At 39.6% G+C, this 25,925-nt stretch overlaps 2 protein-coding genes across 3 annotated transcripts in view; both read right to left on the minus strand.

Moving 5' to 3' along the window:
* Window positions 1-20,226, minus strand: part of LOC126390909 (uncharacterized) — a 50,327-nt gene extending 30,101 nt beyond the window's left edge. The window contains exons 1-13 of one of the 2 annotated variants that reach the window (XM_050045417.1): window positions 20,109-20,226; window positions 15,618-15,714; window positions 11,535-11,553; window positions 11,354-11,402; window positions 7,317-7,436; window positions 6,730-6,929; window positions 6,547-6,650; window positions 5,520-5,632; window positions 4,931-5,344; window positions 3,454-3,528; window positions 3,062-3,303; window positions 1,009-1,093; window positions 711-854 (exon numbers count right to left, since the gene is read on the minus strand). In XM_050045417.1, coding sequence (XP_049901374.1) covers window positions 711-854; window positions 1,009-1,093; window positions 3,062-3,303; window positions 3,454-3,528; window positions 4,931-5,344; window positions 5,520-5,632; window positions 6,547-6,650; window positions 6,730-6,929; window positions 7,317-7,436; window positions 11,354-11,402; window positions 11,535-11,553; window positions 15,618-15,669 — 1,617 coding nt within the window. In that variant the 5' untranslated portion in view covers window positions 15,670-15,714; window positions 20,109-20,226. Of the gene's footprint in view, window positions 1-710; window positions 855-1,008; window positions 1,094-3,061; window positions 3,304-3,453; window positions 3,529-4,930; window positions 5,345-5,519; window positions 5,633-6,546; window positions 6,651-6,729; window positions 6,930-7,316; window positions 7,440-11,353; window positions 11,403-11,534; window positions 11,554-15,617; window positions 15,715-20,108 lie in introns of both variants that reach the window. The other variant, XM_050045416.1, reaches the window with a different exon arrangement.
* A 577-nt stretch (window positions 20,227-20,803) lies between these two features.
* LOC126390915 (piggyBac transposable element-derived protein 4-like) overlaps window positions 20,804-25,925 on the minus strand; it is a 7,960-nt gene continuing 2,838 nt past the window's right edge. Inside the window, exon 3 of the mRNA XM_050045425.1 lies at window positions 20,804-24,310. Coding sequence (XP_049901382.1) covers window positions 23,878-24,310 — 433 coding nt within the window. The 3' untranslated portion in view covers window positions 20,804-23,877. The remainder of the gene's footprint in view (window positions 24,311-25,925) is intronic.

A 25,925-nucleotide genomic window follows, 5' to 3' on the forward strand; every position in this document is an offset into this window, starting at 1 on the left:
AACTACAGCTTTTTAACATTGTGTCAACCAACTGCAAGATGGGGCCGGTTAGCACAAACGCACAACATGACCATAATCACTAATGACTTAATTCTAGAAAACATTTTTTTAGATTAAAACATATTAATCTATAGCTGAGATAATCCTTTCATTTGCTGCTGGTTAGACTATTCTAACATACATAATGCCAATGAAGTACAGCAGAGAGTGAAAAGTGTGCCAACCAACCCCGGTCTCCCCTACAATAAAGATGTGTAACAGTTGAGAGTCTCCCAGGTAGGAGCTGGAATTCATAAAACATTAGTTTTACAGTGGAGGTTGTGTGAGTCTATAATTATCTATGAATGCTAAAATCATTGTGTGTGGTGGTTTGTAACATTTGGCTTTGAAAGGCTTATTTGGCAGGTTATTCTAAAGGTTAGTATTTTAAAGGCACAGTCAAAACAAAAGAAAAACCGACCACCAAAGAGAAAGTCAGAAAAGACAAGATTGAAATTTGCTATTATTTCCAAATTGTTACACACTTCATTTACAGTAATACAGGCACAGCCCATAAACATGTGTTAATTTTTGCTGGTGCTCTATAAGTTTGTTTACATCAGTAATCTCTGTAAACATCAAGTTGAAACAGGCTCCTATCATGACCTAAGACTTGTTTATCATTTTAATAGAAGTGAAAACAATGTGAGTTTTAAGGCTGATATACTCACAGCTGTGGACAACTCTTTCATCAGTAACTGCAGACGTTCTGTCAGCTCTCCAATCAATCTCATGATAGTTTCCTCAGACATTTCCAGGTTGCTCTGAGCAGCACAGTGCAAAACATTCGCCATATTTTCCACTGCATCTGTCAGCTGGTAGAATGAAAAAAAAAAATGTAGACAAGAAGCTCTTTAAGACGACTTTTGAAGCAGACTTTTAAGAACAAGGAAATGTCACTTTTAGTTAAAATACAAATTCTAGAAAATTCAAACTTGATTAATCACAAAAAAGAAATTAAAGCCTCACGCCACAAGGTCGCCTGTCAAGACTGATGCTACAGACGTCCTGGATTATAGAGGTTTCATCGTTGTCCATACCATGGTCCAGATAGCTGCACAGAAACAAGGCAAAACATTCAAGTCATTAGAAGAAATTATCTTACAACACAGACACATATCAACTGACATCAGGGTGGATTGAGTCAACTGGTGTTGATTTTTAGCCACTAGTGGACAGAGGAGCTTCACAACAAGTTCATCCACAACATCAACACACTGTCTCTTTATGAAGTTACTACGGCAAGCATGTTAGCAATCAATTTTGTCTTTTTACACATCTAAAAGACATGAAGCAACATTAGCATTAATTTGCTAATTTGGTGAACTGCTTTAGTCATACTCTTCAGCTCGCTCTCTTCAATCTAATACTCTAAATTTGTTGTCTGTCCCTTGCACTCGCCTTAAAACTCGTGGTGATCGCACCTTTGCGGCCGTAGCACCTAAATATTGGAATGCTTTGCCTGTTCCTTTATAGTCTGCTGACTCTGTGGTTTCTAAGGACGGACCTGGTAACTTGTATTCACCAGAACTGTATTTTATTTTATTATTTATCCATTTATTTTTTGTATGTATTGTTGTTGTGTATTTTTTTTCTGTGTGCAAATAGTTTGCTAGTTGTGCACTTTTACCAAAGTGGCTCTCTTAGTCACCCTATCTTTCTTGTTGTATAATGCCCTAGTGAAGCACTTTGCGACCTTTTGTCTGAGAAAAGCGCTATAGAAATAAATTTTACTTAACTAACTTTACAGATGTTTATGGACGCCTGAATCTAAATCCAACATATTCACTTCCTTTTAACTCTATTTTGGTCTCCACCAGTCTTTGGCTGCTAAATGCTCCCATCTCTGCACCATCTGGCCGCTGATTTTGTCTTTGTGCAGTTTGGTGTTTGGCCGGGAGTGTAGCCAAGAGCTTTGCCCCCTGGTGCAGGTCTAAAATTGAAACAATGTGCTAGAAGAGGCTGAAAGATAGAGCTACAGTTGGGTGATAATTGCTGCCTTGCATTGCAATAATTACTTGAACAGGATTATTAAGATCATAGGAGCTTTAAAGAGATACTTTTCCAATATTCAACCAGCTTTGTATCATAACAGTTTGGGTAGTATGTGTAAATGAACTGTGGTAAACCTCCCACCATCTTACCAGCACCCAGATCACCCTGCTCATCTCTCAGCTCAAATGCAGTTTAAGATTTCCACTGGCTCTAGGGCTATTGCTCGAACTACAAATTTTTCATTAGAGTATTGAAGTGGATTGAGAGAGAGACCCGCCTCTCTATCACACACACACTGGCCAAACTCTGATCAAACGATAAAACTAAGAAATGCTGATCAAATATGAACCAAGATTCTGCTACTGCGTTGCCTCTTTTCTGCCTGAAATTATTTCATAAACATATTTTAGCTGACCCTTTAACTGTAATTCCAGATTGTTCGTTAGCAGTCAGCCGCCTTTTTAAATGCATTTGAAAATACTCAGCCCAAGTGCCCGAGTGCACTCTGACACAAACTGGACTGTTTGTAAATTCAGTGTTGTCATGTTGTACTTCGGTTTCTACCGTTTTTTTTCCCCGTTAAAGGGTTTTTTTGGGGGGAGTTTTTCCTTATCCGCTGCGAGGGTCATAAGGACAGAGGGATGTCGTATGCTGTAAAGCCCTGTGAGGCAAATTGTGATTTGTGATATTGGGCTTTATAAATAAAATTGATTGATTGATTGATTGATTAACTTAACCATTTGTTAATTCATGTGGAAATAGAACGCTCTGTTTTTCGAACAACACTGTCATTTTAGCATGGAACTTCAGATCAGATTAATGAACCGCCCATTGCTTCCTGTGGAAATAAACAGTGAGCAATTTTTGGCCCAGTACGGCACAGTGCATTCTGGTAGTTGTAGATTTTCTCCCTCTTAAACAAAAGCAATTTGTTTTCCATGTAGTTCTATCTTTACTGACACATGTGAAAAAATAAATGAATACTCAAGGATGCAGAATACTAATCCAAAATTTTAGTTTGACTTACAACACATGGTGGAAGGCCATTGTGATGTTTGGAGGCAGCACAGACTCGCCATCTGGCAGGAGCCTCTGCAACACTGGCATCACAACATGCTGGAACCAATCGTCCACATTGGTCACGTCAAACTGTGGTTCCTGTGGAACTGTAGGTGGTTCTTGTGGTCGATACATGTCTGCCAGTTCAGCCAGAGTCCAGTTGAGCAGGAACTGAGTGAGAGTTGTGCTTCTTATTTCTGACACGTCCCTCTGAAGAAACAAAGCAGGGTAGGAGTCATTTCACTTCGCAGGTGTACTGTGTACATTTATCTGCATGTTGATTTATGTTGGAGTGTGTGTGTGTGTGTGTGTGTGTGTGTGTGTGTGTGTGTGTGTGAGTGAGAGAGAGAGAGATAGTACCTCTTGTGTGAAGGATACAAAATCATGAACCAATCTCCCAAGGGGTCTGAAAGCCGTCATAAAACCATGCGCAACCTGTAAGTTTGAAAAAAACATATAAATAATTCAAATTACTATCTATATCTTTACTTCTTAAACTATTATCAATACTATTATTACTTATATACTGTATTTCTTTAAACCTGCCTTCATTCACTTTTTTGATCACTTTGGGGAACACAACGCGGACAAATTATCATCATGTATAGTTATGATGAATTTGTTAGCAAACAGTTGCCTGTTTACACATCCAGCAGATACGCAGCAACATCAGCATTTATTTGTAGCCATGTTTGTGTCCACCTGGCAATGTAAATCCAATCCCAAAAATGCCTTAAAGTCCAGGTGATATGTGAATATAATGTTCACTTTTTCATAAAAGCATGAAACTTGGTACACTTGTACACTATGGGGCCCTAAACACTTTCAGAATTGGAGCAATCGCAAATATGCCTTGTAGCAGCTATTTTACCTCTTGCCATAACCAAATTATGTGTTCTGCATTATATCTCCTGAACTTGAGTCCATCCAACCCGTCTGTGTGAGATGGCATATTTGATGGCTCCTCAACTGCTTTTTCTTGACAGAGCCTCGAAGGCCAAGTCTAGAATTGGTTCACAGATACTATGATTTCCTTCTCATGTCACTAAATTTACCCTTAACTTTTCACCTGAATGGTTTATGATTTTGTAAATGGTATCATTGTAATACCTGACCATCAGTACACAAGGGTAGACATCACTTTGTCTGTGTTGTCATTTTTGGTAGATATGGTGCAAATAATTCTGTTATGACAGAAAGTAAAATCTCCGCCACGAGGCGTTTTTGCAATTGCTCCATTTCTGAAAATGTTGAGGTCTCCGAACTGTAAGAGTGTACAAAGTTTCATGCTTTAATGAAAAGTGAACATTTCACCTCAAATTTGGCACATATCACCTGGACTATGATATTTGGAAGCTTTGTATGTCCCCATGAAGTTTGAAAAAATCTCAAAGATTTGAATAAAATAAATAATTTCGAATTCTTCACAGGGGCGGCACGGTGGTGTGGTGGTTAGCACTGTCGCCTCACAGCAAGAGGGTTGCCGGTTCGATCCCGGGTGTGGGAGTTTGCATGTTCTCCCCGTGTCAGCGTGGGTTCTCTCCGGGCACTCCGGCTTCCTCCCACAGTCCAAAGACATGCAGATTGGGGACTAGGTTAATTGATAACTCTAAATTGTCCGTAGGTGTGAATGTGAGCGTGAATGGTTGTTTGTCTCTATGTGTCAGCCCTGCGATAGTCTGGCGACCTGTCCAGGGTGTACCCTGCCTCTCGCCCAATGTCAGCTGGGATAGGCTCCAGCCCCCCCGCGACCCTCAAGAGGATGAAGCGGTTAGAAGATGAATGAAATTCTTCACAGTTATTTAAATTTTAAAACACTTGATCTATGTTACAGTACCTGTCCTAAGTTGTTGTGTGGGGACATTGGTGCGTATGGGTCAAATGTGGGATGTGGAGGGTAGGTTGACGTGTATCCAGGGGGTGTCAAGTTGTAGCCGCCTCCAGGGGTCGTCAAGTGGTGCCCCTCTCCAGGGGTTGTCAAGTGGTGCCCCTCTCCAGGGGTTGTCAAGTGGTGCCCCCTTCCAGGGGTCGTCAAGTTGTAGCCCCCTCCTGGGGTCGTCCAGTTATAGTCCCCTCCAGGGCTCGTCCAGTTGTAGCCCCCTCCAGGGCTGATGGTGGGGGGATGGCCAGGGCCCCCTGTCAACAAACTGTGAAAGACCAGGCTTAGGGTGCTGTTGTCTAAACCTGCAACCTCTGGCGTCAGCAGCAACTCGGCCTTCTGCGCTGGAGTCAGTAGGTGAAGAACCTCCAACTACGGGGGAGAAAAAACAATGGAGGAGAGAGGAGGAGGTTAAGACATAGAGGTAAGAGTGTGGAAAACTTAGTCTTGCACTGTGTCACATGAGCTACATAAAAATTCTGTCTCTGTGGGGTTGACTACTATTGTAAATCAAAAAAATCTTGGAGAAAAAACAATGGAAACTCACTCCACTGAAGACCACGTTGAGTGCTGAAAAGTCATTCATTCGGGCCATGACCCTGAAGGCACCAAAATTCCTCATCAACCACTCTTCACTGCTCTCCTGTGGGTTCACACAACCTATACAGAGATTACACGCACTGAGTGAACACATAATGTATGTACACAAATTCGACAAGAGCAGCAATCTTGTATAGGCCTATTAACAAATCCGAAAATCTGTGTCCGTTAAAGATGTTGCATATATTGTGCTGCATACAGGCTGCTGGGAACTTTAATCTACCATGGCAAGTCGTTGTTTTGCAAGTCAAAAGTAAGTCCCAAGTCTTTGCAATCAAGTCCCAACTAAGGTGCTTTTCATTCAATGTAATGGCATTTGAACGAGTAATAATATATTGGACTTATTTGTTAAAACAAGTTTGATGGGAGTTGTTGCATCTCCATCTGTAATTTTCAACCCCCATGTTTTGCATATATTTAGTTTCAGTTGACCACCACATAGTTTTTGTAAATGAACAAAATTATCTTTGGTATAATTTTTTTCTAACTGGCACTCAGTAACATAACGTTAGCTCCTTATGGTTCAAACAAAGTGGGTCTGGGGACTCAAGTGTCGACTTGCTGGGAATGAATAGCGTCGATGTTAGTTGATTCAGAAAAAGTAGGCAAATTAATTGAATGCACACAAATGTTTTGAATAAGTTACTTTTTAGGGATTGGGCTCGGGAGAAGGTATCAAGTTTTTTTCAAGTCAAAAGGCTCAAGTTCAAGTCACAAGTCACTGGTTTTAAAGTCGAAGTCAAGCTGCAAGTCTTTTATGATTTTGTCAAATTGAGTCTAGTCATATAATTCATATGTCATGTGACCCAAGCCCACACCTCTGCTTGTGGCCTTTATTGTGATGCATGAGCCTCATAATAAAGTTGTTGTTTATACTAAGTGTTGCTGTAGCTATAAAAAAATTGACATGCGCTATCAACTGTAAACCATTTCTAGTTAATTGTAAAGTTGAATCAAACAAATAAAAGCTTTACCAGCTACTCTGTCTCCTGACAGAAAGGGGAACATGAAGAATGTGTAGATCCACTTTTGTCTGATGGGATCCATCTCAGAATAATGGTTGCTGAGCTCCCTCACCCTGCAAGAAGAGATAAGAAGGTGAGATAGGATTTTGTGACAATGGTAACAGAAACGTGTAGACTGAGATTCAGACATACATCGTCTGGTAGGTGCGGCAGCTGAATGTCTTGGTGCTGAGGCAGGTCAGGAAGTGTTTGGTAACAGATTTCAGCAGCGGGTTTATCCTGACCTCCATCCACATCTGGACCAGGGCTTCATTCTGGAGGGGGTCTGCTTCGGGGTTAAATGCCAGCTCCCCCTGCATGCTAAGAAGTGGCCCTCCTGTCATGCTGGACCTCTGTGGTTGAGGTGGTGGAGGGGTGTAAAAAAACAAACAAACAAAAAAAGAATTAAGAGGTATAAAAGAAGTATAAAAAGTCTGTTGAAATGTATTGATGTTATGTGGGTAACTGTATTTGAAATGCTTAGAATCAGCTTGTCGCCACACAGAGGAGATCTGGAGGATCTGCCACTGCTAATAATACAAGTATGCAAACACACATGACACGAATCATTCAGTAAAAGGGATAGTCTTCACAAAAGTCACCGCGGTGCTAATCTGTCATTGTCTGGAAAATCTGAGTAAGCATTATGACATCAACTGGTCGGGTTGGTATTTGTGACAGCATTCCTTCCTTTGTGTGTCTACTGGGCAAAGTTCTTATCCAGTGGTTTTCAGCCTTACCACGGAGGTGTACACATCCATCGTCGCTTCAAGCATTTCTTTCAGCCTCCGCATGTGGCCTCTCCCCGTGTCATTCAATGGCAGTCCCACACACTGGAGAAAGTGAGAGGTCGGATCTGGCTGCTGAGAATGAAGGACAGAGGAAAAACTTCAGCAATCAGGAAAAGCTACTGTAGAGGCAACTAGAAAGCTTCTTTCCAAAAAAAATCAGAGCTCACAAACACGGAGCCAATATGAGCTGATTTTATTGGCCGAAAGTGTACAGTGGGTTTGTCAAAGCTTTTTTGGCTACAGTTGGGTGATACTTGCTGCATTGCATTGCAACAATTGCTGAAATGACATTATTAGGATTATTAAAGCTTTAAAGAGATAATTTGCCAATTTTCAACCAACTTTTCATCAAAACAGTGTGGCTAGTATGTGTAAATGAACTGTGGTAAACTTCCCTCCACCTTATCAGTGCCCAGATCTCCCTGCTCATCTCCAAGCTCAAAATCGTGTCATCTGAGGGATTTAGGTTGGCTCAGGGGCTATTGCTCGAACAACAGATTCTACCACTGTATTTTCGCACTGCCCGTCACCAAGGACACAAATAGTATAGTTAATTTGAGCGAGAGAGCTGCCCCTCTCTCTCCCTCTCAAACGCAGACCAACCCAGATCAAACGTTAAAGCTAGGCAGTGCTGATTAAATATAAACCAAGATTCTGTAACTGTATTGCCTCTTTCTCACCTGAATTGTCTTCAGAAACATAGTTTAGTGCACTGTTTTGCTGTAGTACAATAATTAAAACGTACTGTTTTCTGTGTTGTAAAACGGAGGCTGAAAAAACTTAGACCAAACAGTAAAACTACGCAGTGCTTCTGTTACTGTGTTGTCGAGTTCTCGCCTCAACTATTATTCAGAAACATGTTTATTCCATCTTGTGACGGGCTCACTGCATGAACAATCTAAGGCACACTGGAGGGTTTGTGCAAAAATTAACATACCTTTATTTTACATGGCAATATAGATTAAAAAGACCAACACGTTGTGACTGACACAACACTGACACTGACACTGACTGACAGATCTTCATCATGGTCAATGTCTCCAATATTGGTGTATCACTTCTTTGTTCTTGACCAATAGGCTTGAAAACTGGAGGAGAGCAATAATAATGATAATCATAATAAATTGGTTTTATATAGCGCTTTTCTAGATACTCAAAGACGCTTTACAAAAGAATACGCACAGAAACAGGCACTCAAACAAAACACTCAATCAAAGGACACTCAAACAAGACACTCAAACAAAAGGCAAATAAACAACACTATACACTACACTACAAAGGGACCACATATTAGAGAGTCATCCTCTCACTCAGTTGACCTGTGAGTTGCAATGCGTTGGTCTTTTTAATCTATATTGCCATGTAAATTAAAGGCAATTTAATTGTTGCACAAACCCTGCAGTGTGCCTTGGATTGTTTTTGTATATCTTGTAATGGGCCCTTCACAAGATGGAATAAACACAGTACACCTGAAGTATCCAAAGAGCACCTGGATGTGACTACTACGAAGACCCAGCAGTGCTTCTACGTCCTTATTTAGCTTACCATTTTATTATAATTCGAGATTGTTTGTTACCACCCCACAATGGGACTGCCACCCACCAGCAGGAGCTTTTATTCTATATATATATTATCTGGTGTGGCACATTGTATTCCGGTAGTTGGCATTGGCATGATTTAGACTTACATGGAACTGAGGTATCATCAGTGGTATTAAATACACCTGTGGTTTTTCTGCTTTTACAAGTACAAGTATCTGCTGTGAAAAACACGTTTATACAATTTCAGTGTCAAGTTTCTTTGTTCCTCTGTACTGCCGGTTCACAGAGCCTTCTGTACAGGATGTTGGCCTGAAGACACATTTTGAAACGTTAGCACTACACCTCTGATTGCCACGTTGTACTGCTTAGTAATGGTATTTACCGCAGGTGAGTCTACAGTTTTGTAGTTCTGTCATGCAGCCGATGCCAGATTGTTTTGATAAACTTTGTTCAGGAGCTCAATTGGATGGTTGTAAACAATGTGAAAACTGATAATGATCCTGTTGGCATGTGATTTGGGCAGTTTTAAAGAATTCTCAGACAGTGACAGTGAAGTCACAGGCACAATGTGACTTAAAAGGTGTCATGGGAATTTTAAGTTATATGTCCTGGGGCCAAATATCATTCCTGGTCCTCTCTGAATGGATTTTACATGTTCTCAACATGATTATTCAAGTTTTTTCACACATCATATCATTCAGTCTAACAGACCAAATCCCTATGATGCAGCGTTACGAACAACAGTCACTTCCAGATAGATGTCAGGCAATAGATTTGAATTGCAGAGATAAGCGAAACTTGTTTACTTCTACTGTAATTTTCAGCTGTGACTGTAACGTTTAAAGATATATAGTTAAACACAGTGGTCTGACCTACCTGATGTTTTTGCTGTGCTAATTTTATTTACTGTGTTGCTTTGCTAAAATTTACCGGCACAAAAGCTTAGATACATACTGCTGTGAACTGGGGCTGCAATGAAACGTATTTTAGTCACCTAAGAAAAATAAAAAAATAAATATCAGTTTTAGTGTGGGCTATCTTTGGGATATTTTCGCCACTACACTTTACACACTAACCAATAGAGTACTGACAAGTACAATTACTATTTTTGTGAATGGAGTTTGGTGACTTTGATATAATGGCTTCAGTTCCCCATCAGAAAGGCTGTCTGATGGCAAAGCCAATGAGAGCCACTGGAAAAGGGCTACAGAGCTGCATATGGCTCCAGAGCCACAGGTTGCCTACCCCTGACTTAAACTGATATATATATAGATGGGCCTTTTTTTTAGATGGCTAAAAACTAACCACTTGAGCAGCTGTTTGGTCAGCGCCCTTTCATTTTATGTATGTTGCGCGGTTTTCTACCCAAAACTTCATGTAAACAAACACTGTGATTCGGTCTATACCACTGTTAGGAAAACACTTAGCAGCATTTCCCTCAACTACGACTATTGCTGTAAAGAGAACAATGGGGAGAAAACAATAAATTAAACTTCAAATATTCTGCTGTGAAATGATGACCTCTAGCTGCTCTGTGGACACTATAAGAGGACCTGATTTAATGTGGAAATAGACACTTTTTTACTGTAACTTTAATTATGGTAAATGTTAATTGCACAATGTAATGGCTATAAAGTAATGACACTATTTAGATTGGTTCCCACTGGGCCTCACTTTCACAACACAATTCTGTCTCCAAATGGGTACAGTCTCATGGGAAAATGAAAGCCTGATTTATGGTACAGGGAAATGTGTCAACCACTGCATAACCAAAACAGGAAGAGGATAGTCTTTTGTTTTCCCCAAGTAGCTATTGGTACCTATCCCCCCAGATGCCAAACAATATCAATACAAGTTCCCTACATTTACTATCCTCAGTAGTGGACATGGTGGACAGTGGAACAACCAAAGTAACTGTGGATACTGTGGTAGTTGCTTTGCGACAACAGCTGCAACAATATTGCCACTTGGAAACGCCAAGTGGAAAAGCTACAAAGTTGTCTGTTTCTAGTTTATGAGATGTATTTTTAAAAAAAATATATTTTTACTAATTGCGGCCTATGTTTTATTGTTGTGGTGAAGATCTTTCCATTATAGAGTGGTGCAGGAATGAGTCAGCATTTTTGGAAGCTAGTTATGTTTCCACTTCAATATTTCAAACCATATTCACACTCATTCCCCCTTGACATGTTTTTAACTTCTTCAAAACCGTCTTATCAATTGTTGCTTCGAAAACAATTCTGATCAAATCAGATCATGACGTTTGTACCTGCAGCTTTGAAGGGGATTTGATTGTGATCTCAAATACAAATTCATCAGCATAATTGAAAGACAAACAAACATGCAGAACTTGGGATTCTGAGCAGTTTTGGGTTACATTTTCTCTGAAGCCTTTTGTGTACGATTAGAAAAAATGCAAGTACAGCATGTGACAGCTTCACTCACCTGACCACATGTTTCTCTTGAAGTGCAGGTTGCATTGTTGTTTCCATGACTGAAGAAACGAGACAAGAGTTTAGAGACAAGAGATGACGCAACATAGTTCATTACAACTAGAGCACAGTGAAATCTTTACAGATGGAAAAGAACATTTTGCTCTTTTTACATTTCAACATCCTGAGCTTACCTTTGTGCACTTGATGTCCCTGTTGGAAGAAGACAAAGTTCATTGTTAGAGCTGACCCTAGAATTTGGAGGACTTAAGTTAGATTTTGGACACATCAAGCACATTTTTATCATGAGACATTTTATTATTTATCATGAGATAATAATTGTTTTTAATATAACAGGTTTCTGTTATTCAGCTTCAACCATTGCTAGCCTAGTTTAAATACAGATTTGAGTTACATGAATAGTGATATAGAAAACAAATACAAGGCTGCATTGCATCAAAATTGAAAGCCTGAGTTTTTTTAATCCAGAGACAGTGACATCAAAATTAATCACAAAAGATTTTTCAGCTGTTAAATTCCATTTTTATCTGTGCTGCTGAGTACAAACAAACATGGGATTTTCATGAGAGCGCGGTTCATGTCCCCTGTGACACCAAAAGTCGAGGCTGACTCATTGTAACCAGAGATGCTCGTTTTAACTGACATACCATGATATCTTTTTCTATATCTACCTATATAGTGTTTGTTCCTGAACCAATGGTGTTACAGTGAAACCTAAAACTGCAACAGCTTCAGCTGAATACGCAAATGTCTATATGCAAACAACCATTTAAAGGGCTGATAATGGCCTCTGAACCAAACCTGCCGGTTATGAACAACTTAACAACAAACACATTTGGTCCTTGCAAATGTAAATGATGTATACATATACATCATACATATCATACATGTACATATGTATTTCCATAGAGTCAGGAAGTGAAATCCAATTTCCATAGACGCATGTGGAGATGCATTCTAATGCCAGGTGTGAACAGACAGACAGAGCTGTACATTTATGATCGGATCACCCAAGACGCATGTTAATAGCCAATGTCACAGTGAAATTCAAGGAGTGTTGATTGATTCACGTTGTCAGCTCATGCACTGAGTAACATAACAAGTTAATGTTCCACCTTAAAAGTCGCCGGCAGTCGACCCACTGAATTAAGTTATTTTTTTCTCCGACTCCAGTTGCTGCAAACAGCAGCAAAACATTCTTTCATTTTATAGTTACAATCTACGAAACTCTACAGTGGTTACATGAGTTTCAAAACCAGTAAGAGTGACCTTCTGCTATTGACCAATCAACAGACTGCAGTGTTCACAGCTCCACCTCCTTAATACCAGATCTGTGTGCTAGGTACCCCATCAGGAAGTACGAAACGATTCCATTGCTACCATCCACAACTTTTCACCATGGAAACGGAAAAAAACATACCGAACTGAACTGAACTGAACCGTAATGTACTGCTTGGTGGAAGCAGGGCTTATGAGGCTTAAAGTCACAGATAACAATCATTTTATGGCCTGATAATATCACAAATGGGTGAAAGACGACTTGAAACACTGAAATACTATAGGGGTGCACGATAATATCGGCCAACGTTCTTATTTCTGCCGATATGACAAACCGATTTTTTTTAAATTGACAATGTGAACATGCACTAAACATCAGGTAAATGATAAGGCACAAGTAACAAAACAACATATCTGAAAGAGACTGTTATGAATAAAATGTACTGAACAATAACGTTAAAACAGCTGGGCCCACAAATGTGTTACTGTCACAGTCTGTGAAAGCCTATGTAGTAAGTACTATGGAGCTCAAAGGAATGAGCCGTTACTTAGGAAACCTCACCGTCATGACCACGGTAAATCCAGAGGTTGCTGTCTAATGAGGTCCTTCACTGTTTTTTTTTTTTTGTTTTTTTTAAATCCAAATGGAGATGCCAAATAAACTAACATGTCCAAAGTTGCCTCCCGCAGTGCTGTGTTGTCCTCTTCTTATGTAGCATTATGCTCTCTAGATCTGCCAACCGACGTAAACTCATTTGCTAAGCTAGCTAATGCTAGCTAGCAAGCTGAAGTCCACACTAGTTATGAGCCGCTAAAGTAGCTAGCTAGATGCTAACGGGCTAAACCGTCCACACAGTTCTTCCGACACACACTTTGTCAAAACAGCACAGCCACTTGGTCATTCACAGTCACTGAACAAAAGCCCCAAACTCTGTATGCTCCTGTGCTTACAGTCAGTCCTTGTCGGCTCAATATTTAGTACTTTTTCCTTCTATCTGCTAGCTAGCATGAGTTGACAGGTCCGACCATTTCTTCTTCTTCGCCCCTGTGATTGGCTGACAGCTCAACAAGCAAACTACCACCTATTCAACTTGAACTCTACTAAGTAACTACTCTGTTTTACACATTTATTAAACCATTATAAAAACACCCATAGAAAATAAGAGGCCGTGAATTATTATTTTCATTAAAGCATTTCAAATTTTAAGGGAAACGTTCTTTATAAATGCCTATAAACCAGACAATGAAATAATATTACTACAATGCAAACACAAATACACGGTCTTAAACCAGGGTATTACATAAGTAAATAAATGACAATACACATCAAATCAAAGATAAACTGGGGTACAGACATACAGATAAAGAGGTATATTCAGACAGAGGTTTCTGGGAAGAAAGTTGCATAATTTTCCATATTTTATGGATATATATTGCTATTGGTTATCGGCCAAATGAGTTGTTATATAGTTGGCATATTGGATATTGGCAGAAAAATTCCATATTGTGCATCCCCAGAATCATATAAATGTGCTTTACTGTTACTTTCTCTGAGTCAGTCCCACACACACTGTCACTTGCTGCCATAAATATTCACCAGGGCACCAAATGTGTATAAATTCACAACTGAAAAAACACACAATTAACTCAAGTTTAAGTAGGATGTTCTAAAACTGTAGTTTCTGGCTGTTTGAAACAACTACTGAGCTTTTTTTTTATAAATGAAACTATATATTTACCACCCATTTTAAAACATTTATATATGTTTAGTAGGAACTAATGGGCTCAGTGCTACAGACAGGGTAGGGAAGTAGTGAGAGACCGACATTATTGATTTAGATTTTTTTACTGGAATTGCTGACAATGCAAACATTTTAGAATAACACAATGTTAATCATTTAAGAAAGAAGCTACCTCTATTGTGTAGTTTTGTTATTGTCCCCAAATCCAGGCAAAAAAGCAAAACCAACAATGCATTAATCTGTCTCTCAGTACTCTCTGACTTCCATATCCTGTCTATCTAAGGGTCTCAACTGTATACTTTTATTAACAAGGCTAAATAATGTCTTTAAACAGCTGGGCACTGAGGTTTAAACATAATGCTTTATGAGTAAATAAAGAATTTATTTATGACTATTTTCAGATGTGGACTGATACACATTTGGTGCTTGGTGAATATATAAGACAGCAGGAAGCTGTGTGTGAGATCACTAATTCATATTGTAATGAAGGAAAATGTCATCCAGTGAAACAATGTGGCTACTTGATATGTTTTTAATTGTTTTTGGACAATAATGGAGCTTCATGGCCCAGAGGATTATACTTTATCAGGTTTTGGATACATCTGTTAGCAGCATTGATTTGTTGTTGTTAGATATGTAGAATATTACCGGCTCTGTCCTTTAAAGGGACAATTCATCCCCAAATAAAGAATACACATTTTCCTCTTACCTGTAGTGCTATTTATCAATCTAGATTGTTTTGGTGTGAGTTGCCGAGTACTGGAGATAATGGCCGTAGAAATGTCTGCCTTCTCTCCAATATAATGGAACTTGATGGCACTCAGCTTGTGGTGCTTAAAGTGCCAAGAAAGAAATTTGAAATACTCAACAGCAATGTGTCTTTCCAGAAATCATGACCAGGTAACTCAAGATGATCCACAGACCTTGTTGTGAGCAGTTTAATATAGGAACTATTTTCTTTCTACCAAACTACTGCCACCAACCATATCACCGTGCGTAAGAATGAATGCATCTACTCATGGACGTAAGACTCGTGCTCCTGACAGCATGGGATTTAAACATAAATGGTATCTTTCTCAGCTGACATTTAACATTAGTTAGCTCAGTGGTGCTAGGTGAACTAACAGTAGTTAATCTGGGGGTGAACTGTCCCTTAAGGATGGATTTGTCTTTTGACTGTATCCTGGTGCTTACTATAGGCCTACATAAGATAAAAGACACAAAAGCAGCTCTTACCAAACCAGCTTCCCAGTAGGTAAACCAGGAGGAACAGACCACGTGATCTCATAATGTGATGATTCTCATGGGATGAGAGGGCTTTGTGTTGAATTCGCTGGGGAGGGAATCAGAGAGAGCAGATGACACAGTCAGTCGCGACACCAACAAGTACTAAATGACTAACAGGCGGATTAGAAGTCTGGATTATGAATGTTTATTCCAAACTAGAAATCACACAGTTCTCCTTCTTTAAGGTAAACTCAAACCCCAGGCAAAAACAGTATGTCACCAATCAGCTCGGTATGAGAACTGCAAGTACAGTATGAAATATTTGATGTCATGTATACTCCTTTGAAATCGTGGCCTGTCAAAGCTTAATATATCACATTTTTTGTCAGACCATTGTTGTCCAGTCACTGTCATCACCTTTATGTGAAATTAAGCTTGGAGCCTGTGTGTTTGGTGGCAGAAAGAAAACAGGGAGTGGCTGTCAGATCATTTTCAGTCAGTAGCAGATAGTGACCTTTAACTTACCAGTACAAAGATGAAGAAACAATTTGCACATCAGTGGAAAGAATGCTGAAAGGTTACACCCTATTCATATTCAAACAATCAACACAAAGACAACAAGCACATGACCCTGCTCCCAACATATATTGCGTAAAATGTTACCAGAACAAAGAATATACCCTTTTAAATCTTTTTTTTATACTTAAAATATTCATTACTAATAGCTACATATATGCAGTATGACAGCAGTGCTTTTAGACAAATCATGTCTCAAGAAAAAGGTGTTTCTAGTTGTAAAGTAAAGAACATATTTCATGATGTAGCAATGAAGTGTAGGTGGATTATCGATCATGATGCCCTCTTGATTTTGTCACTTATAATGCCATTGAATTGACTCACACTCATTTCCAGGGGTTTACCCTACTCTTAACCAGGAGTCAAGTCTCAACCTTTACATTCAAAGCTATAATAAAAGACTTAATGGCTTCTTGTGGACTGAAACAACACATTCTCACTTTGACCTTGTCACACCGTGTGAAGTTCTGCCTGTTACATGCATTGTCTTCTTTCAAGATACACTTCCGTTTTCACAGGAAATTTACCGTTAACATACAGTCTCTTTCAAAATAAACGCACTATGTTGGTACAACAACGCAAATTGACTTTTTCTTCCTTCAACAAAAAACACAAATGGTTGGGTTTAGGAAAAAAGTACAAGGTTTGGCTTTAGAATCTTACGGGACGCGAACACCATTGGACCCATCCACCACACCTTCCGCCCATCCCACTTGGAAAGTGTTTCCCCTTGACACTGCTGGGTGCTGTTAAACTATAATGGCAACTGGGGGCCGCATATCATGCTGACGTTAAAGGACGTGATCGGATGAGATCAACCAGAGAGAGGCCGTTTAGCTTAGCTCTCCGCATAAGGGTGACAAACTGATATTACCATGTTGTTGCTTAAGTGGTCATATAGCCTGAAATAAAGCACTCCGGCTGCTGTCTTTTGTGGCTGATGTGTCTGAGTCATCTATGGTTAAAAGTTACAATGAATGTGATTACATAAATGTTCATTGGGAGTCATGTTTCTGTCCTCTCATTAGCTTGCTTAATGCCTTGCTATCTTCACCAACTAGTCATTAACTTTGTCTGTTTGCCGTTTGGTGCTGGGCTCCAAAGACTCCATAGAGCTGAGGGGGACTGGCGAGTCAGGTGATAATTTTACCACGAGTGACTCCTACATAAAGTTTTTGGATCCATTGGTAATTTAAGCAATAAGCCAAGAAAGGGCCATGGTTTACATTCATTTAAGAACAGCTAAGGGGCGCTGGTAGACATGACGCAGGGCGGAGGACCTAAAACCATTGCATATTTCTGACCGTTCTGGTACTGCAGATGATGAATGATTTGGGCTTCAGTTGGATTTTAGATGCAGCTATACGTAGAACCAGAAGACCCTCAGGTGTGTGATACAGTGCCCGAGAGTGCTTCATTTTCTGAAAGTCTGCTTCTACGAACGCTTGGTGGTGGGGTGTTTTGTCGCGTCCTTCTTGGTGAAGTTTTTTTTGCTATGACAGTAAACAGACTACACAGTCTAGTCACAGTCTGTTAACAAGCACCAGCTTTGTTTCTTGACTTTTTTAACTATTCAATTTTCTCTTGCCCACACTTTGTCCAGCCAGTAAATCGAAATTGTACATTTTGAAACAGCGGTTAATTGGCGCAGTGATAGGCTACAGTTGCTATGTGGTCACTGCTGTGTGCTTATGTAGTATTTTACAGTGACTTTGAATGTGGCTCAACCAATCATAATCAAGGACGGGAATCATCTGTTTTACGAAGACAAATATTAATTAGTGCATTTTAATGGTTAACCTGGGACCCACCTTCAAATGAGAGGTGAGTACCCACAATGTGACTGTGTGAGCTCCATAGCGTCATTAATACAAGTACACACACACACACACACACACACACACACACACACTCTTGAGTTCCCTTTCAACACTTTGACCCACTGATTTCTTCCTTTAAAGCCTCATATCGTAAACATTCATCCTTGTGTCAGAGAAAGAGCTGGTGAAACATTAAGTGTTTGTTCAGGATTATTCTTCCTCCACTCGCCTCTCTTGTAGCTCTGACAGGTGAAAGACAAACACTATTTGGATTGTTTGTGACTAGCTTGCCATTGCCAACGATGGAGCTTAACATAAGTGGTGTGAAAATATTTAAACATGTCCAACAAGACTGGTTAAATGACCTCACCCATATCCACATGTAAACATACTCTATCTCTAAAAGGAAAATGAGAGAATCATTTCCCTTTTAATTTTCTGTATCCTTATAATGGAGGAAGATGTAAAAATTGACAAGTGACTGAACAAGTTTTTACAAAATAAAATGCCGTTTGACCGTTTCCACATTAAAATCACTGAAATTTTAAATGTTTTACATTTTAAATTATAAATTACAAATGCTTTGTTATTACAGGTTATCATAAATGTTAATTTACCTGCGATGGACTGATACAGCCTGCAGCCTTACACAGATGTTAAAACAATTTGTTACACAGGATTTTTCTCACTTTTACTTTGGATTAAGTTGAAATAAAACCAAGAATATAGCACAAAAGAAGTCCCAGACTTATTGCCAATTGTGATCCTTGATGTAAAGATGGCAAGCAGTCAGGTGACACAATTTGACTGTATTCTTAAAATTGTAACCAAATAACAAAGACCTCTTACTCAAGTACTGTACTTACAGGTTCAGTGTGTACGATATATTGGGATATATTGGCAGAAATTGGATATATTATGTATTAAGTATGTTTTTTTTGTGTGTATAATGATCTGAAAATAAGAACTGTTGTGTTTTAGTTACCTTATAATGAGCTGTTTAAAGCTACTTAGGGACTAAAGCATTGGCAAAACACTTTTTTTAAACTTTTAAGCTGCTTTTAAGCTGCTTTATTCAGTGTTTTCACTGGCTTAAATCACCAGGTTTGTTTGATTTGGAGAGACCGCTCGGATAATTCGGCTCCAGGTAACAACCTCCTGAGTGTCTACATCTTATCAGAGATAAAAGGTGAGCACACTTAAGCAGGTGCTTGGCTAATGGCCCATCTGTGACATGCTGAACAGCGTCAGAGAGACACTGATTTGTAACATTAAACTGCTTTATTTAGTGTTTTTACTGGTTTTAATCACCTGGTCCATTTGTTTTGGAGAGGACAAGACCTCTGCCGATAATTCGACTCCTGGTAAAAACGATGAACACATACAGTAAGGAATTCTAACCAGGAGGAGCTTAACACTTTAAAAGAAGGCATTCTGCAAAGAGGACTTTTACTTTCAATACAGTTTGATACTTTTAGTACTTTTTTGCTTTTAATAATTTTTAAAAGCAGACCTTTTAATGGTTAAAGAGTATTTCTACACTGTGGTGCTGCTACTTTATTAAAAGGTCTGAATGCTTCTTTCTCTACTGTTTTATCCTCACTGAGAACACCAAATTAATGTCATCAACTGCAGTTACAGAATTTCCTGTAATGTATTTATTCTTCTTTTTCTTAAAGGTTATTTAGAAAGCCCCCTTTAATGCGACTCATACAGGTTTGAGCACACCCTAACCCAGTTTAATGAGGCAGAACTTCTTATTCCCACTCCTCAAATCCCAAGACGATATGTCGTTGCCAGAGGTGCACACCCACAACAAAAAGGACCAGATTATGATACATTAACTGATTACTATACTGATTTTAAGCCTTATCTCCTTTCAGGTACCTGCCAGCATACACCACACATTTAGCCAGGCTTTAAAGCTTTCTATTTACTCTTAAATAAGAGTAATTATCAGTCAACAGAAAAAGATCCATCTATGACAAGTGTACGCATTACACAAAGAGGTAAGATGGATGATGGGATCCTTTCCATTGCAGCAACAGACTTGGCAGAGAAATACAATGACATGATGACATGAAATCAAAGCCAAATCTCTTACCAAATCTTGTTAGGATCCTTCAGGTGCTGTGAAGAGCTGGTGTTTAACTATCACTGTCTTCTGACACCTGAGACACAGGTGCACCAGTAATCTGCTGAAGGGTGTGTTCTCATGTGACGACACAGGCAATAATAGTCGACTGCTTCACGCTGCACTAGGGGGCCGGGCATGGTTTGCTCTACTAATTCAACCGTGTACTGCTATTGGTTTGTTCATGTGTGTGTGTGTGTGTGTGTGTGTGTGTGTGTGTGTGTACATTTATACTCAGTTTTTCTGTATGTGAACATATGTGAGAAAGACAGACAGAAAACAAGTAGATACAAAGTATAAAGTTAGAACTGATCCATGTTCAGCAGTTTTTTTTTGATATATAAGTTTCTAGCTTTGTGTAATGAGAAAATCTAGACTCTGACACAACTGATTTTGCAGTGTTTAACTTAGAGAGCAGCCCGAACTGTGTAGATAAATAATTAACACAACAGTATGCATTCATTTTGAATTTTAACCAGCTTGTTGATGTCACTCTTTTTTCCTTGTCTGTGGTTACACCCAACCCAGACACTAGTGTACACACCAAAATAAGGGTTGACCATAAACACTCCCTCCACAGGTGAAAAAAAACAGATCTCTTTCATGGCTTTGAAGCTGACACATTTCCTCAGTGTGTCCCATGATTTATTTCAGGGCTGTCTGTCAATTTGCTTGAATGTTCAAACAAAGAAATAATGAGCAAATAATGAGAAGGAAGTCACAGCAAAGTTAAAATGTGGACTGTAAACATCACAGTCTGAAGACAAGCTGCTCTGAAAACTGGTATTCATGTGTGCATGCATACACACACACACACACACACACACACACACGCATGCACACACAGATCAAGTTAAACTGGTTTGATAACCACACGAGGCATCGAAGAAGCAGAATTCAGTATGACGGGAAATGATTCATTCAGGGTGAAGAGTACAAGTGAACAGAACAACAGCAACAGGAAGCTGGTATAAGGATGCTGTGGTTAACGTAAACTGAAGTTTATTCATAATTTCAGGAAGGAGTGTTCACAAGTTTACAACCACCACAGCTACTGATACTATGTTACTGGGATCATTCACGTGTCATGACAGAATCACAATACTTCAGTCAAAGGCCTGATTCATTACAACTCTTTAAAGGAATAATTCACCCACAAAAGTACTCACCCAGTGTTATGTTGAATTTGTAAAGAAAACTTTGTTAACACTTTATTTGGATTGTCTACCTGGGATAGTGTTTCAAACATTTCAACAGCTTATTAGTTGAGATTCAATGACTGACCTTTTGCTAAGCCCCTTTGTGATGGTTCGACAAGCTGTGGGAGTCAGCATGGAGCCCACACTGTAACTAACTGCACTCCCTGAAGAAATATTATCATATTTTTGGGAAAATGAAAGAGTGATTCCAGAGAGAAGCAGACAGAGGGGTCTACAGTCTGTGTTTGAAGGATATATCCAGGATGTCAAACTGACTCAACAGCAACAACAGGTTAAAAAGACAAAGATAGTTAGACACTAACACCACCTATCTACCCCTGTAACATATACACACACACACACACACACATACACACTCCTAACCCGGTAACTACCTCCTTCTACTGCCGGTGACACCGATGCCCCCACCTACACACACACTTACGCATACCTTAACTATAGAGTTCCCAGCCCCCCAGACACCCCAATGTGTTTGTTTTGTACCTGTAGAGTCACCACTGTGTTCATTTTGCACCAATAAAAATAAATAAGCATTGAATCCAAAGCCTGTGCATTTGAACTCGAGTTTGAACACATGCACCTTCTCAGGCACACTATTCATATGCAGAGGTGTTTTAAATAGAAACGTATTAGTGAAAATGCACGTGTTTGGGAAGTACTGAGCATGCAACTGGATAAATGACACTTGAATTATACTGCAGGAGTCGTGTGAGAGTTTGTAAATAAATGTTTTGATTTAGTTTTACTGTGGTTAAACGTGGTCCCCTTTTTACTCCAGTTCATCAAGAATGTTAGCTGTTTAAAATTCTTCATTCCCCGTGGAGATGTGAGATGTGAGAAGTTTTTTTTCCCCCACAGATTCAACGCAAGGTAAGGTCAGTACCTGATTTATAAATAATCATATTGTGGGTGATGTATTCCTTTAAGAATTCCTTCACAGCTTTAAGTTTTTAAGTAATTATTTGAGAATGAAACACGACATGTGCTGTTTTTGAAAGAACATTGAACAACCTCTTTGTAAGTTGCACCCAAGTGCCAGTGGTGTGTTACAGATGAAGCCAAACAAAAAAGTAACACTACTTAAAGCAGTCATTTGGGCATCCAGTTAAAATCTCTCTTTTTTTCAGAAGAGCAGAATAGAATTTTGCAATATTGTGATATTATTTAACTAACTCAGAAAAATTATTAAAATCATGGACTGATGGGGAATGTGAGGATTCAACACAAGGCTGCTGAAATAAAAGAGATGGACAAAAAGAACAACACTGTGTGCAGTTCTTCTCCTTAAACTGAATGTGATGATGCTACCATCTTACAGTACGTCTGCCATTTCACTAACAGTGGTGTCTCCTGCCACCTCCTGTCAAATAAAGTTCTTTCATTTTACTAACCTTGAGTAAGTCTCATGTCTGTGGCACTTTAATCTGTTCACCTGTCCACAGTTTTGCTCTTTAGTCGCTGGTTGTCTCCAGCAGTCCATCTGCTCCTTTAGGTTTCCTCTTTATCTTCTACTCACTGACAAACTTCACCTGCTTAGCTTTACTCTTCAGTAAAAACTCAAAAAGAGATAACCACCTGTCCCCTTGATTTATCTCCACTTATCTTGTACTACCCTGGTTGCTCGTTCTTTAGTCATCAGGCTGTATAAGTTAAATTCTCTGCAGGGAAATTAATTCTTATTATTTCTTTTTCCGAGGACATAACAGCGAATGAGTCTTTGTGATTTTACCCTGAAAACACTGTAAAACAAGTGTGTAAGTAGCACTACAATTTTCTACAAGATAGCCCTCATTTTAATATTTCTGGTTGAATTAGACTATTATGGGCATGTTAAACCTCAATAAGTAAGACTGATTTATGACAAAAGGAATTTTTATGGAAGTTATGCATCATTGTGATGAAGTACCTTGATTTTTCTGGCATTTAATTTGCTAATTTAGCCAACAAATCACAAATTATTATGTTGTTTCCATAGACAATCTTAATTGATTGTTCATAATTGAATACGTCAGGCATCCAAGATGGCAGCACGCCTTTTTGTTGGCGTTATCTCGTCCTCTCTTTATTGTGTTTAAGCTTGATATTGGGACTGCCTACTACATTTTTGCACAGTGAAAGCTGTCTTGTCCTGCTTCTGTGGATCCTCTTTACTCAGGGAGTTACGTTTCTTTCCGCAAATGGATTATTGATCATCAAGTCTTACCTAGTCAAAGTTTAAATTACCACAGAAAATGAGTATTTTACAACCGTGGTCACATACCTAGGACAGAAAGGCTACAAGTCTTAAATGCCTACCTTGGGCTCAAATCAAAGGTGCCACTTGGAGGTATCACATCCCACATCCACATTCACTGTCAGTTGCTGATACAGAGTAACCCGAGCATAAACACACTATAGTGCTTTTTCCCCTTCTTAAAAATAAACTTAGTGCATATGAAAAAGTCAAGTGATATGGTAGAAAAACCGTTTATTAAACGGTGTAATGAAGCTAACTATTTACACGCACATACACACACCTGTTACATGTTTTTAGCAACATGCCAGTCATTATAGCAGTCACGACCGGGAACAAAGCACAAAGGCACATCACAGGAGGGACACTTCAGCGGTGTCTTCAAATGGCACTGCCTGCACTTCAGGCGACCAGTGGTGCTGTGCCCACTGATGTGCACTGGCCTGTGATGTGCTGCCCATGGAGCGGGAGTTGGTACGGGTCTGGCTGTCGAGACAGACCCCGCCTCGGCCAGCTGCTCTGCGAGGGTCTCTCTGAACGCCTTCTGAGTGATAAGCTTCTCTCCTTTACTTTTTGCTATGTCTTTGTGGAGGAGGAAGGCGTTCACAACTGCGATGTCCATGAACTGATAAAAGAACGTCTTATACCACGTTTGAGTCTTGTGGAGGACTTTGGAGTTCCCTGTCAGGGCGTCAGAGGGGTCCGCTCCACCCATGAACCTGAAGGGACAGGAAAAAAACACAACACTAAGGAAAATGTAACAAAACATAAATAAATCAAGAACGCCAATCATTACATTCAAAACAAAATCACCGGCACCACTCAAACCCAACTCTCAGACCTTTACAGTCATGCAGTAAAAAGAAAGACAGTCATCACTAAGGACTCTTCACTCCCTCTTCACCAGTCTTCTCACCTACTCCCATCAGACAGCATTCAGAGTACCTCTGGTTAAAAAAGAACTTAAAGAAATGTTTTTATTCCTACTTTAACATCTATTTTAAACAAGGACAAATAGACTGTCACTACTTTTTAAATGCAGCATTGCACACCTTCTCTTATTTATTTATGAAACTGTTTGTGTTTTAAAGGTCCAGTGTGTAGGATTTAGTAGCATCTAGCACTAATGTTTCAGAGCTGAAACTTATGATGGCTGATGTGAAGATGCGAAAACATGGAAACGCGAATGGCCCTGTCTACAGCCAGCGTTTGATGGTGCACTCTTTTTGCTCCAGGAAGTCGGCATTTCCAACTTGGTAAATTGAAGGAACCTCACCAGACCTCAAAATCCAATATGGCTGCTCCGTGCATCAGCATTAATGCATCAACATTAATGAAAGCGGTAGTGATGTACTGTCTATCAACATGTCTGTGTTGTTTGTGTCTCATACACACAGTCCTGTCCAGCTTCTATCTGTGGACATGTTGCTACATGTTTGGTTGTGCAAAATATCACAAAACGCTTTGCTGTCAACAGCGAACCTGGCTAAAAGTGGTGCTGCTAACAACATCTTGGTTTCTCTGACTGCATAGGTAAATGGAACGCAGCATGGTTTTGCAGTTCTGGGCTACTGTAGAGCAACATGGTGGACTGCATGGAAGAGGACCTACTCTGTTCCCACGGATGTAGAGAGACCTGGATACAGCATCAGAGGTGGGACCCAGTTCATTCCTAAAGAGGTGCATGAAGCCAAAATCAATTAACTGCAGCTTATTAAATTGCCCTGATGATTGGCGCTACTTGCACATCATTGGGCCCCTACAGCAGGCACACTTGAGACTTCTACTGACGAGCCGGCTACTTCCGGTTTAGAGCTCCACTAACTTCAATGGGGATGAACTGAGTAAATCTAGCTGCTCTTCTAAACCCTACAAATATTATTAGATTCACTGGATTAAATGAATGAAGTCATTTTGGGGGGTTGTGATGCTCAAAAAATGTACCCACTGACTTACAGGTATCTTTTCCCCAATGTAAGTCTATAGGAAAAAGTCTTTGTGGGCCCAGTGTCATCATGTGACAGGCTTGGGAGCTGTAATTCCACTGTTATGCCACTACAACAATGGGCCCCAAAGCCCAGGGCACTTCTTGGGGGTCTGTCCACTCTCTGTGTAGATATACAGTGGTGTGAAAAAGTGTTTGCCCCCTTCCTGATTTCTTACTTTTTTGCATGTTTTCTGCACTTAAATGTTTCAGATCATCAAACAAATTTAAACATTAGTCAAAGATAACACAAGTAAACACAAAATTCAGTTTTTAAATGAAGGGTTTTATTAATGAGGAAGAAAAAAATCCAAAGCTACATGGCCCTGTGTGAAAAAGTGTTTGCCCCC

Source organism: Epinephelus moara, chromosome 5 (assembly GCF_006386435.1).
Source record: "Epinephelus moara isolate mb chromosome 5, YSFRI_EMoa_1.0, whole genome shotgun sequence".
Taxonomy (NCBI): Eukaryota; Metazoa; Chordata; class Actinopteri; order Perciformes; family Serranidae; genus Epinephelus; species Epinephelus moara.